The following is a 15,282-nucleotide window of genomic DNA, read 5'->3' on the forward strand; positions in this document are numbered from 1 at the left end:
AAGTTAAAGTCTTCATTAATGCTGCCACACCTCATGTGCTTTTATTTGTCTTTACATTGTTTAGTTATTTATAGAAAATATTTAGATAAAAATATCGCATATTTTTAAGACAGAGTCTGCGTACATATGCATTGCAAACGAACTAAACAAGTATGAGATAATACAGTTACCTTTTTTTTCTTTTATCGATTAATTGTAAAGATCAGCATGGTATAGCCCATGTGAATCCAGGCAGGGGTTACCTTCATAGTCTCGGAAAAGAGACTATGAAGATTTATTTTTGACTACATCTTCGTAATCTCTTTTTCAAATTTTGAATTTAACATGTGTAAGGATTTATAGAAGAGTTAAGTTACAGATATACAACTCCTGTTCTGATATACAGCCCGCAAAAGTTGGCAACCAGGAAGCCCTTTCTCGTCTTGCGATGTTCAACGAAATTTTCAAATTGCTTTCTCTCCAGGACGACGCACGACATTTCGCAGTGTTTTTTTTTTTAATGTAAAAAAAACCACATTTCTCTTTAAATCCATATGCAGTGTTTCGTAACTCTAATTTTTCCTGCTACAGCTTTAAAAAAAGAACATTTAATTATTTTTAGTGTTTTTCAAAAAGGCAAATTTCAAAAGTTTTGTTTTTATTGTTGATTAGTAGCATTGCAGTACTACGTACATTCACTGATAAGTAGAACTTTCACTTTTTTGTTTAGCAGATTTTAGGGCTATTTAAGAAATTAAGGGTTTTTCAGAAACTCTATATGCAAAAATAGACTTAAAAAGTTCAAAATTTTATTTTCTAACAAGTAGCCAATAGACACTTAATTTTTTTGTTACATTACAATATTTTCATTTTTAGTTGTCACTTTACCCATGATTCCTTTTTTTGTGAAAACAATAAAAAGAGCTCTTGGTACAACGCTAAAAGATCACGTGGAGAAAAATGTACCGGAATTAAGGTTTCGACCAGCAAATTGGCGTATGATTGCCTTCTTGTTTTCATAAAAACTAAAACTTCTGTATAAAGTTGGAACTAAAAACTAAAATATGGACGAGTAACAAATTACAAGTGCCTGCAACTTACTTGCTACTAAATACAGTTTTGAACTTTCAAGTCTGCCTTTACGTATACAGCTCCTTTAAAACCCTCATTTTTTTCAAATGCCTCTGAAACATGTTAAGCATTGAGAAGAGATAAAATGGAGGGAGTAAAGACTTTCGTTCGTGAAGCCACGAATCCAAGTAAAAAAGTCGAAGTATTTTAAAGCAAAGCATTTGAATAAATCATGTTTCTTTCGCTTGTTTCACGCAAAACGTGCCAACTATTCGTCGTCACGTGACTAGGGGTCTTTGGGTCAGCTTTTGCTAGGCCAATGATTGGACTTGTTCCCTCCATTTACTAATTCCTGCTCGAAGATATTAAATTCAAATGTAAAAGCTCTCCCTTTTAGAGAATGTAGTACTTTATAATACAAATCAACAGTGAAATTGGTGTTTTTGAAAAGAAAATCAAAATTAATTTGTATTATTTTTTTTTAATATTTTTTTTTAAAACGGTGTAGCAAAAATAAATGAGACACGCGTTCCCAAATAGTGCAAATCGTTTTATAGAAAAAAATATTATCTTTACAATAAAAAAACTGCAACAAAACATCGTGCGCCGTCCCGGAAATATTGCAACTTAAAATTTTTGTCTCTAATCAGAAGTCATAAAGGACACCCAGTTAGCCATCTTTGGCGGGCGGTATCTCGGATCTAGAATTTTTGTGAAAAAACAAAAATATTCCTCTAACTTTTTTTTTACAAATTTTAACATACGTTAAATTCAAGAATTTCCGAGGCCGTTAAGGTACGATTTCCCCCCCTTTCCTGCTCAGAATTGACATGGGCATATAATAATATATAATAATTATAATTTAATTTCATTGTTATATAGATTCAGTATTGCGCATATTTTTCTCACCAGGTTTGAGTTTTATTTTTCTATATTCTAGCAATATAGCTCAAAGCATTCTTGAACTATTTAGTCATAAAAATAAATCCATTGTAGAACATTTTGGTCTTCTTATTTGCTTGCTGCAAAACGTGTTTTACTTGTCAAATGGCAGTTGCAAAACCAGTTACGCTTGTTAATTGCTCTTTGCAAAATGCTTTTTATTTGTTAAAAGCTTGCTGCAAAGCAATTTCTCTTGTTAGTTGCTGACTGAAAACAATTACACTTCTCAAAAGCGTTATTTTTCACATAATAAATATTTGTTGTATATTTTTTTAATTTTTAAATGAATGTTGTAAAACAATGAATAGCAACGAGTGAGCTAGAATCACAAAAACTCTTTGACCAATGAAATTTAATTAAAAATTTTTTGAACCAAGACACTTTTCGTCGCTAGTACAAGATTCAATTCAAATTTAAAAAAATGACGGAAACGTTATGAATATACGACGCGAAAAAAACTCACAAAGATAACAAACATGTGTACAATAAAGCTGACAACAGTAATACTACAACTTTAAACTAGTAAGTGAAACTCGTTTAAATGTAAATCATCTTTATTTTTCTTTGCCAGCAATACATTTGTATACTAACAAAAACGAATGTAAATCTCAATAATAGAGGCAATTTCTATGAAAATAATCAAATTTACGGTACGCATGCTTTCTAATTCTAATGAAAAAGAAATTACTATTGCAGATAAAATCAACTGTATATAGTTCATTGGCGTATTTATGAGTGACTATGTACTTCGTGTGATGTATTTTTGTGATAATTGTCTTGTTACTGATGTTTTTATGTCTCATATAATTCAAAAGAACAAAAGAACCTAAATGATAATAGAACATTATTCGTTGCATGTGTTGCATGTTCTGTGTTGATACGTATCCTTTCTGAATTTCCTTCTATATTTCCTTGCCTTTTTCCTTCATTTTATGCCTCCAGTCGTATTTAAGAGCTTCTTTTCTTCTGTTATTCCTTCCTTCTTATTGTGTCTGGGAGTCAGATTTCGCAATTTAATTGGTAATAATTTTTAAACAAGTCTATGTTCATGATTTCTATTACAAATAGCGATAACAAAAAAAGAAAAGCTTTGGGTGTGCTTCTTATTTTTATTTTGTTTCTTAAGATTGAAGTTTTGCCGATACCTGCTATATGCCTTCGAAATGAAAAGATTTCTCAAGATTATAAGTACTTAGCGGTTAAATTTTAAGGCACGACGTTGCTTCATTGATATATTTGCGTTAGATGGTGCATTGCGAAATGCAATTTCTGAAAGCTACATATTAATCATAAGGCTCAAACTAGCTTTATTGTTTAAAACAAAACCCCATATCGATAATCTTCATAATTTTTTCAATTTTGTTTTTAGTGCGTTAATTAGTTATGTCTTTGGTTTTTAAAGTTTATTGTTAAAAAAACTTAACATTTAACGGTGCCGAGGGAAAAAGAAAACAACAAATTCAAAAAAAAAAAAAAACGTAAAATGAACTTATAAGATTTGTTTAGTTAATTCACAAAATATGACCTAAGATTCAAAATTATAGCATTTTCTTTCAGGAAGTTATACTAAAATATGTGTGAGAATAATGTAAACAGCCAAAAAAAAATACATCAAGTGCAAGAAAAAGTAGTAAAATGTAATTCAGCGTTTCAGTAGTACAGTACTAATTATTCCTACTTTGGGAGAAAATAAATAAAATATAATTTTTTTAAGAAATGCATCGATAAGTAATAACACAAAGAAATAAACCAAAAAACAAGATTGGCTAAAAGGTAAAATATCATTTTTTTAGCATTTAACCAATCTTATTTAGATTCTAAGAATTGGAATAATAGTATTAAATTACTTTCTTCCTTTCGTAACCTGCAGTGAAAAGGTAAAGAGCGTAAGAAGAATCTAATCAACAGTTTTTTTTTAATTCTTTTTTTAGGGGGGGGGAGAGGGTGTTGAATGCTATTACATTTACGATATACATCAGTAAATATTTTCATTGCATATTAAAGAATAATAAATTCAAGTAGAAACATTTATTACACTTGAATAGTTACACTTTAACATATATACTAGCCGCGTACGATGCAACTCTTAGGATTGTTGTCATCCACCAAACAGCCAATCAAAGGCAACTATTCGACGGACATAGTCCTCATACATATATACATAAATAAGATTAGATTTTAATAGTATAGATACAAATATGAATAAAATTATTTATGTACATATACAGGGTGAAAATGAAGAAAAATATCGAAAAATATTACATGAAATCATTAGGAGCCTTTCCGTTTTGTCTTTTTAGTTTTTACTCAAGCAACAGTTTTCGCTATAAAAAATCTAGTGAGTTTAAAACTTTATAATTAAGGACTTCTTTTTATTTATTTTTCTTTTATTGCTAAAACAGTGTCTGGCCATATTTAAAATTTTTATATAAATATCCCTTAAGGAAAATTTCCCATTGATCATAAAAAACAACCTTGGTTTTTCTCTGCATAAATTAATCTACTTATTTCTTTAGCATTTACCATCATGAAAAAATAAATCATTGAACAAACCAAAAAGCTTCTTGGGTCAAAAAAAAAAAAAAAAAAACTGGGAAACAAAATAATAACTCTTAAAAAAATAAACTGGGTTAAGGCTTTTCTTTAAAAACTTTTTTAAAAGAAAGATAAATAAATTACAGTTAGGTATTTTCGATTGTTCATCTGATATGTTCATTTTTTAATTCAAGCAAATTTCCCTATGATACTTAAAAGAAAAATTTGAACTCAATGTATAACCATCGGAACAATGTGAAGCAATCAGAAAAATCAAGATTTTTTTAAACAGATACATTGTTATTTAATGCAGAAAGAAATTGTTCAGGTTTCAATTTAATATGTGATTCGATTTTCAGTTTCAAATTTTTTTGATTTCATTTCCTCTCATCCTTTGTCTTCCCTGTCGTTTTCTCTGTAACCTTCTTTTCCACATCCGTGCATTTTAGCTCGTGTAACCCAAGTGTTCCCTCACCTAAATTGATTGTCGTTCAAAACTCCTTTTGTCACTAGCTTCCAACTGCAAATTGTCCCCATTAGGCACTTCTTTGACTAAATCAGTCAGGCTTTTATTTTAGTTTTAACTTAGAACATCTTTTCAAGGTCCTATAGTATCCGAAGTTGCCACGCCTCGAGATACACAAAGTTCTGTTGCCAATACTAACCAGTCCAAAGTTGATTCCTCTGTTCCGATGGAGACGACCAATACAGAAATTAATAGAATATTAGCTCGCATTGAACAAGACAACCGAATTTTGGCAGAACTTGAAAAATCCAGGGCAACTGTCGGTAAGTTGTGGGGAATGTTTCATAATATTGATAACTGTCGTAACTCTAAAAGGGATGTGTCACATTAAAACAAATTTCTACCATCTCCTTTCCCGGTATTAGACACAATGACATTTCTAAATAAAAATGTTAAGAGATTAATTTCAAATATACTTTTTATTATTAGGTTTTACATTATTCGTAGATGCATAACACCGTTACGTTGACACCAAGCAAACGATAACTCTGTAAACTGATTGTGACTTGAGATAAAATAAGTATTTCAGATACTATTCTAACTTTTTTGAGAGTTGTTTAATATTCGATTATTCTTTTTATAAAAATAACAAAGCCATTTCATTCACATAATTTTCCACAAAAGCTCATTTTCAATTTCAGCATAAATGGTGTCTCAGAAGCACTATTTTTCAAACTGCAAGTTGTATTTTGACGCGTGGCAAAGCTGATTGTCCCGATTTCATGACTCTGAGCCGAACTTGCTTCTAAAGGTGGTTTGTCATATCCTCATTTGTCTAATTACCCCATGTGCTTCTGTTGATATAACTGTTGCTAATTTACCTAAAAATCTACCGTTTTAAAGCATGTATTTTAGGAAAGTTCATGGGTTTGTTTGAAAGCAGAGGTCAAAAGCAATGCTGATCCTTTCGATATGGAATCATGATCTGCTTTACTACGAACATATTATTATTCGAAATAACTTGAAAATTCGTACATTAAGTCTTAATAGAGATCTGTAATAGCTATGGTATTGGCCATGAATTTATCCTTCATAATGAGAATGGAAATGCTTATACAACAACTGGAGTATGTTACAAGGGAAAAAATGGTATTTCTTCAAATGTTTATATTATTGTTTTTTTTTTTTAAATCTCTGAATACCTATCAAATTCTGTACTTTCTATGAAACATATTTCTCAAACAAAGCCAGCATACGTTTATCAATTAACCTGCATATTTTAGACAACTTAACAATTGATACTCTTCTGAAAGTCAAAATTCCGAAGTGTAGCCTAAACAGTAAAATCGGTAGATACTCCCTAAATTTCAATCCATAAAAGAAGAAACAAACATTACCTGCCTGAAACAACATATCTAAGCCGCGTTCTAAAACACTTATCAGTACTGAGCTCAATTTTAAAATTTAGGGGAATTGATTAACTTATTTACTCTTAAAAGCAACATCTGCTGAGGTGGTTATAATGCGCAGCGATTTCAAACTGAATTAATCATATATGTATTAATACATAAAATATGAAAATGATATGATGTCAGCAGAAATTAATTTGACAGAGGTAAAAACTAAATCGTGTAGTTAAGAGATATTATGGTATTTAGAGATGAATGTAACTTTTCAAAATCAATTTAACTTCAAATTCGAGATTAGCATAAAAAGGCTGAATAATATATATATATTATGAATAATATATATATATATATATATATATATATATATATATATATATATATATATATATATATATATATATATATATATATATATATATATATATATATATATATATATATATACTTTTTTTTTTTTGAACGGAAGATTAGCAAAAGTTATGCTTGTAAAAAATCACTTCTCATCTAAACAACTAATGTAAAGTTTGTAATCTTTTAGTCATTTTTTTCTTTAGACTATTTAAACCAGACACGTAAAAAAAAAAAGCTTTAGAAATAATGAGAGTAGGTGATAGAGGAAAATTTTTTTGAGAATTTTACTTATTTTATGCTTTCTGAAGAAACGAAAAAGGTAGCTAAATATTAAATAATGATGAATTGGGGTTATTCACTCTACGTTATGGGCCGATAAAAACCCATAGGGAGGGATAACAAAGTGTAGAAAAGTAAAAATATGAATTTCAACGCGTTGTTTCAGTATTCTAAATTGCAAAACAAGTTACCTATCTCAGCATATTCCATACCAACCTTTATTTAGTTACTCATATTTTTTTAATATAGTTCTAAGTTCTGAAATGTGAAAATCTGAGTTGATATTCAGTGCACCTACAGGTGTTTTATCTTCTGTTTGAGAGATTCGTGTGCAAGGGTTAAAATGAAGCCCAATCCATGAATCTTTCATATTACACACCTGATCAAATAAGTTCCAACTACCAAAACACATTTGCTCATATTGAACATTCTTCCTTTCAGAGCTGCCGATTTTCTGTATTTTGTGTTAAGTAGGCTGATAGAGCTTAAATTATTTTAAGAACATTCAGCTTAAACTTCTAGGATAAAGTTAGTTTCCTGAAAAGGAGTTTCAATACAATTAAAGATACCTAATGCTTTTAAAATTGTGAGGGGGACACGGATTTTGGACTTGTAATATTACTCAAAATGTGGATTTTATTCAGTGTTTATAATTTGAAATGTTAGTAATAACACTCTAACTATGGATTTTAGTGTTTATAATTTTAAATGTTAACTATATTTTTTCACAGATTTTACACTGCTGATTATAAAATAACTATTAAAGGAGCATATAAAAATTTATTTTTGTTTATAGTATTATCCATCTACATTAATGTTTTATTTATTCCATCCAGCTATCACCATTATAAATTTAATTTCGACATAATATGTCTTTTTACCTTAAGTTGCACTAAATTGGAATTAGATTTCCCTTCGTGAAGTTAATTTTGGAAATTTGCTTCTTTAAGATTTTCAATCTGTAAGCAGGGCCTAATTGTTTCAAAGGCCTCTAGGACAGCTGTCGTGAAACCACAAATTTTAGTAGCCCTATAATGTACATAAAATGCCCTATTTTTGCGCCTATTGAAGCGTCATTGAGCAGTTATGCATGCAGTGGATGCGTTTCTTAAGTAATAGTTATTTTCTAGTAATTCATTGATTCTTTTAATTATTTAAAACAATTATTAATTCATTTCTTTAAAGCAAAGCCTTACACCTATTCTAAATATATGCATTATGTACTATAACTTCAAAGTTGTATAAAGGAGTCCCGAGTTTTCCCCAGTCCTTGAGTAAATCGGGTCTTGTTAGAAGATATGAGCTAAACGCTTTAGCAAAGCTTCTAAAACACAAAAAAAGGGTGAATTTTGTATCCTTTAGAGTATTTTGCACACATTTATTTCTTCTATCACTTTAAAGTTGCTTTGTTTTTCGAATTTACATTTTTACAATGTTTATTCTAAAAGATGCGCTCGATTAGCACTTTTCATCAGGACTCTAAAGGTTTCGAAATTTTCTAATATACAGTTATAAATGGCTACATAGATGTTCACTATAAACTCGTCAACTTTTGATTTTTATTAAAAATTAGAAACTTTTTATTTTTGTTTTATTTTATTTTTATTAATTTATTTATTTATAGTATTCCTTGAGGTTCCCCTTAATAAATGGATCCTGACGCCGTTGCCCCATGATTTTTTTCATTAGTCTTTCGAAAGCGAAAGAATCAAGATTCTACTGTGAAATCAATAACTTTGTTTAAATTAGAAGAAAATGGTGCTTTGTTACAAGAAGAATAAAAAGTTCGCAACTTTTGTTAGAAAAACTTTGGAAAAAAAAGAGCAATTATTTTCCTGTTCCATATTAAATAGTGTCTAAAGTCATATGATACATTATTAAACTAATTAGAAAGTTTTTTAAAACATATTTTAAAACCTGCCTATCTTCTAAAATTGATTTATATAAAGCATATTAAAAATTGCTACATAATCAATGTCAGCAGCGTCCTACCGTCTATTGTGTAAAATTTTCTCGGTTTCAATGTAGTTCGGTTCCTGTTGGCGTTAAAAAGTTAAAATTTTTAAAATGATAATATTTAACCTGAAAAATCTTAAGCACAAAGTGTGTTTCTGCATTTTCTGCGCCGTAACGTATTTAGCTTGTAGTTATCCCTTTTGCTCACTAGTTGTTACATTTAAGCTTGTGTACAGTTTATCTAAAATTCTGATCAACAGTTTCGTTTCGTTTGCAATTATCTTATGGAGAAATGTCATCCTTCATCCGTCCAAACTTGAACAAATGATTCTTGGACTTACAACGAGTGCGGTTTGTTTAAAGAAGATCATTTTTCATCTAACCAACATACGTATGAAAACTGTTATTTGAGATGGGTAATTCAATTAATTTATTTACTTTTGCCTAGATTTACCTATAGTACCTTCTAGTTCTGACATCATGCATGACGCTGGCAGCAGAGAACGAAACACTGCGCAATCTGCTTCTGCTAGTAAGTAAAATATATTGTGTTTAAAATATGTTTCTTAATAACTTTTTGATCAAAAAATGTATTTTCAAATAATAAACAGTAGAATGTCAAAATCCGAACTAATTGAACAATAGGAAGTTCGGACGTTCGAAAGTAATGAAGAAAATTGCGTTTAGGAAAATAGTACGTCATTCAGTTAAAGGAAGTGATTATACGATATGCATAAAATAAACATACAATACCATATGTAACGTATGTAAAATTGCATTTTTTTACAAAATTTAATAAAAATTAAATATTACTGTTTACTCAACACAAAGGAAAAATGAAATATATTTACAGTATTGTGTGTACTCTGTGAGGAACTATTATATACATTAATTGACAAAAAAATGAATAAACTTCTGTGAAATACACCAACTTTACACAAAGAAGAAATTTCTGTTAGAAAGAGCTTTGAAAAGTGCTTTAGGATTTTTGTCGTTTGAGATTTTTGACGTTCTACTGCAGTTTCTTCCGTACTGTTTCAATAACTTTAAACAAAATACTTCTGAATTTTCACGCTGATCAGTCTAGAATTTTAACTAGAAAGTAATAATTAAGAACGAGTTTTAACATTCTTGGAAAGGTCGTCAGTGATTAATATTGCGTTACTTTTTTAAATGAAATGGAGTAAAGACTGGGTTTGTAATATGATGAGTGAACATTTGTCACCTCATTTAGTCAAAATTATGATGCAAGAAACGTAAATGTACATAAAATAACATTACTTACGAAGCATGACAGAAAGATAAAGTTGTAAAGTGTTGTACTACGAGGAAAACATTTTTTTTTTATTTTTTATATTTTTTATAGTTCTTTTTTCGATATCGGAATCATACATTTTTTCCCTTTCCTTTTTTTTGTAAACTTCGCCATAGCACCTCAACCTCGTGTTTTTTTTTTTTTTTTTTTCATTGAACACTCATGACCTTTTACTGAAAAACTTAAACAATTTGAAAAATTACTGTGAGCTTTATGCAGAAAAACTAGTCTTTCTTTCACTTCTGATCAAATGAGAGGAATTTAGTTCAATTGTCCTTTATCGGAAAGACGCTTTGACGGAAAAAAAAAAAGTTCATAGATTTTTTTAAAAACTGATCATATTTTTTCCCCCTATCTCCGCGGCATTTTGAAGAAAATCATAATAGGAAAGTTCAGCAATGCATGTCAAAAAGGTGAAACAATTAATTGATTTGATACCTTAAAGGTCTAGTCTGATCGATGCATTTAATATTTCAAACACCTCTGTCAAGAAATGACATAATGTGTTGAGGTGAAACAGCTGTTAAAAACAGTCGAACCTCATTCTATATGTTCTGCTTGTATAGGCTTTATTTTTTTACCGAATGCAATAGATACATACCAAACGAAAAAAAAACTATTTGGAACATAAGATACTGCGTGCTAAGTGTTAGTGACAATCATATCAAAAATAGAAAAATCGATCAATAATGATGTCATTTTAGAACTGTAACATTTCTACGGCGCTCTTGTCATTATTTTCTAGAGTTGTCAAGGAAAGTAGTTATTCAAAATGTTTTTTGTATTACATTTCATTGCATACTTTCATCTGTCATCTGTCAAGGGGATCTATTCTTGGGAAAGAACTGAATATATCTAAAAATGAATTTATATCCTGAAGCAAAAAGCAACATTAATAAAACGATTTTTAAAAAACCTTAAAATATTTTGCGTAACTGTCGTATCCCATTAAATGAAGCATATGACTACTTATTTACATTTTCATTGTAAAGAGAAAGGCTTTAACTTAATTATTGGGAAGTGAGTAGCCTCAAGTAGGGTAAACTTTTAAAATATTACTTTATTCCCTCGTTAACAAAAAATTTAATTATTTGCAATTCCTGCAATTATTTGAGCGGAAACTGAATTTCTTTGAAGAATATAATATTTTCTTTATTATATTTGCTTTATTTTTTTGGTATGCATAAACCGGACCTAACTTCAGCATAGAAATTGCTTCCCCTTCTTGGAAAGTTAAGCGACTAGTACGAGGGTTGAGCAGTAGTAAAATTCTTCAGCCTAGTTAACTAGGGTACTGTTGGAAGAAATTGAAGGAAAAAAAAGGCTTTCACAATAAACGCAAGCGATCTTTTTGTTGGCAATAATATAAGTTTAAGTTTAAAAATATTTTTTGGGCAATCACGATTGCTAATTGTTTTCACTTGGCCGTCCTTGACGTTTGGTTCCTTTTTTCAACCCCACCGTCTTCTGCAGGCGCGGCTCCTCCGGTCCTGAGCAATCCGCTTCTCCTGGCCGGTGGCGCCCATCTCCTACACTCACTTACGCTCATATACATACACACTCACACAAATGCACACACTTGCCTTTACACACATACACACGCCAACGTGCATACATAAAGGTCTACGCACATACACAGGGCTACACATACACAACTATACACACGTAACCGCCCAAGAGAAGGGGCAAGCTTTGAGGGACGGCAGCCGTTTCCAGAAACAAGTGAGTATGGTAGTAACCAATGAATCCAGCAATCCGCAATCACGAGTGTCCTTGCGGAGTGATTCCGCAATCACGAGTGTCCTGTCGCAACTCGTGATTGCGGAAAACATAATTTGAATTCAAAATTTCAGAATTCAAATTAATTTTCTTTTGTTTCAGTGGTTTATTTACCAGTCATTTTAAGTTAAAAATATGCAATGAGGAAAAAAGCAAAGCAATTCAGCAGTAAGTTACCACCCCTAAACCAGGACTACATACACTATACCAAACAGCCAGAGACTGCAGTTTCGTTTTTATTAGAACGCATCAACCTGGATTAGTGAATAACCGAGCTGGAGGCAGATGTCATCTCATTAAAGCTGAGAGCGCCAACAAATTGGTAGATAATGTGATTTCACCTGACATTTTTATTTACTAATCCAGACAGATGAGCTCTAATAAGAACGAAACTGCAGTCTGGATGTGATAAACTGGCTGTCTGGTATGTTACAAAGCAATTCGTTGAAATTTTCTCTTTTAGGAACGATCATTAAGATATCAGTAGTTGTCAAGAAGAAAAAAACTTTCGTGTAATGTATAATTCAGTTGCTTTTTAAATGATTTTTATTAATTTTGGGCTCCGTAAAGAATAGTTAGCTATTTCTTTGGACGCAACGTAATGTCTAATGGATACTGTATATTAATCAAACCCACTATCAATTGTTACCGAAAATCCTCCCATCTAACTTTTCTAAGTATAACTCAAAAAATTTACTTTCTGCCTGTCTCCGTTACTTAGTATTGATATTTCTTAAAATTGTCATCCATCATTCCATTTAGTTCTGAATGTGTATTCCATGTTTCAGAACAATCTGTCACTCGACAAGAATTAGAACAACTTATGGCAAAACTAGAGCAAGACAATAGAATATTAGCTGAACTGGATAAAAAACGGAATATATTAGGTATTTGAAACTCTATTTCATTATTCATACTTAGATTAATGTTTTGTGTAAGAAGAATTTAGAATAAATATTTTATTTGTGACAATATGGTTTTCGGTTAAACTTAGTTTTCGTGTTTCATTTTCATATTTTTAAGCATATTGTGTTCTATCATTTTCGTTTGAAAACGAGATTTTTGATATTATTATTTTTAACTAAAAATTGTGTGTGTCATAATGTGTATGTTGGGTTATTGAGTTGTGCGCGACAATCATTTAAAAAATTGTTTGCATGAAAGAGATGAACATATGAAACTATTTGATATCAGTTTTTTTTCAACGTAAAATAGACTCTAAAAACGTTTTTAGTCCCTGTCAGCAGTATCAACGCAATTGCTTTTCTTTGTAAAACTTTCCTTAGTTAGTCATTACGTCTGTTGCTAACTAATAAAAACTCAGTTTTAAAGCAAGCATTTATTTTTTTTAAAAAAAGTTCTTTCTTGGTGTAGTGAAATATTTTAAGAAAGTAAGAAAACTGAAATGCTCCTTCCATACGATTGAGGGAGTTCGATAGAACAAAGTTTTGTCATAAGGCATGCAATGAAATAGTTACTTCTTGAAGGTAAAAACAACGTTATTACAGCAAAAATTACCCTTTTTCAGGACAGAAAAACTTACGATATTAAGATGCCTAAAGGAAGCTGGCAAAGAAAAAGCCAAAGTATTTTATTGTGCTAAAGAAATTTGTTTCTTAACATTTGTAGTGTTTAACAGAAGGACTGAATATTTTAAAAGAAGCTGATTTCATAAATTCGGTACAAATTGGGATAACTTTTTTTTCTTACGAACTCCCGTAGAACTTTCTCTACTGCATGATGAAAAAATTTTCGAACCTTCAATTCCGAATCGTGTGGGAGCTCTCTTAAAGTTTGGCTCACTTTTTCAGATTCATACTGCCCACATACCTAATTTATGGGATGTGTAAATGCAGATGTAGGTATCTCTGATTCCTATTTTCGCACAAATGCATTTTTTACCGTTTTTTTTTTTTTTTTTTTTTTTTTTTTTGTGTGTGTCTAACACTTAGGCAGGCCAACGACTCAGGACAGTCAGAGAGTTTCAAAATGGTCCCCTTAATCGTTTAAAGAAAATAGGAAAAAATATAGTAACTCATAAATTTTTGAAGGTACACATAATTAAATTCTTCCTTTTTTTTTTGGAGATACATACTTTTTCTGCCATACGCTTCATACATCACCTATTTCTAAATGTTTAAATATTTTTTCGACGATATTGGAAAAAGCTGAGAACCTATCTTTTCCTAGCCACATAAATGACATTCATGGTCTTTAACGTGTACATTTTCAGCAAAAACTTTCAGCATTGTGATTGTAAAAGAAAAAGTAGAAAATAACTTTGTAAATGAACTGGAATTAAAAAAAAAACATACGCTTTTCTTCTTCCAAATACTAAAATAGTTTTTCGACAGCTGTAAAACACGTGCTTTTGGGAAGAAAACATATTTTCTACGCTTTTCGTTGCAGTATAAATTGAATACAAATTAGTTGAAAAACGACAAATGATACAGATGAACCTAGTTAAATAGCACCTATCTTTACTTATTTCCATAATAACGTGGTAAGACTGACAATCCATCAATAAAAAAATGTATAAATTTCATTACCTTCGGTATATTGATTTACGGAGCTAGAAACATTTTTTTTGTTTGGATTATGAGTATTCGCTCATCCAAAATTCTGGAAGGAAAGGTAACACATGGTCACATTTACGAAGAACGCTCTACTGCAACCAAACTGCATTCTGAAGCGAATGCACATTGATGAATTTAAACCAATTGAAGTCATTGTATCTTCTCCTATATTATTTCAAAACTGCAACCAAATGTTTTCCATTAAATGCTGTCTCCTCTCTAGAGTTTGACTTTATTACAATTTTAATTTTTAATAAGTATGTTCGGTAATTCTGATTTATAATTGTAGGGGAGACTGGGGTGGTTGTGACTGGGGTAGGTTGTTACAGCAGCTACTGTATCTAAAACAATAACGCTGTAGTAAAATTGAAAATATACTAACAGTCATGTCACCAACGGCCATCACGTAGCACACACTAGTGACGTAACAACTTTTTATGAGAGAAGTTGGACGAAAGTGCTGTCAAATCAGTGTATAAAATTTTCATTTTTTGATAATACTGGTATTCGGAACAGGACATTTCATAATACATTGCTCAACAGCTAGAAAAAGAGACAAAATTTTTAAAAAATCCGATATAGTTTGAGCCAAAGTTTTATTCGAAAAAGTTTTATTTATTTATT

The 15,282-nt window shown here is 30.5% G+C and overlaps 1 protein-coding gene across 1 annotated transcript in view; it reads left to right on the forward strand.

Annotated features, from left to right (window-relative positions):
* The window catches only part of LOC129219048 (RIMS-binding protein 2-like), a 147,774-nt gene that overhangs the window by 57,688 nt on the left and 74,804 nt on the right, over positions 1-15,282 (forward strand). The window contains exons 5-7 of the mRNA XM_054853367.1: positions 5,131-5,316; positions 9,437-9,520; positions 12,871-12,969. Coding sequence (XP_054709342.1) covers positions 5,131-5,316; positions 9,437-9,520; positions 12,871-12,969 — 369 coding nt within the window. The remainder of the gene's footprint in view (positions 1-5,130; positions 5,317-9,436; positions 9,521-12,870; positions 12,970-15,282) is intronic.

The sequence above is a fragment of the Uloborus diversus genome, chromosome 3 (assembly GCF_026930045.1).
Source record: "Uloborus diversus isolate 005 chromosome 3, Udiv.v.3.1, whole genome shotgun sequence".
Classification (NCBI taxonomy): Eukaryota; Metazoa; Arthropoda; class Arachnida; order Araneae; family Uloboridae; genus Uloborus; species Uloborus diversus.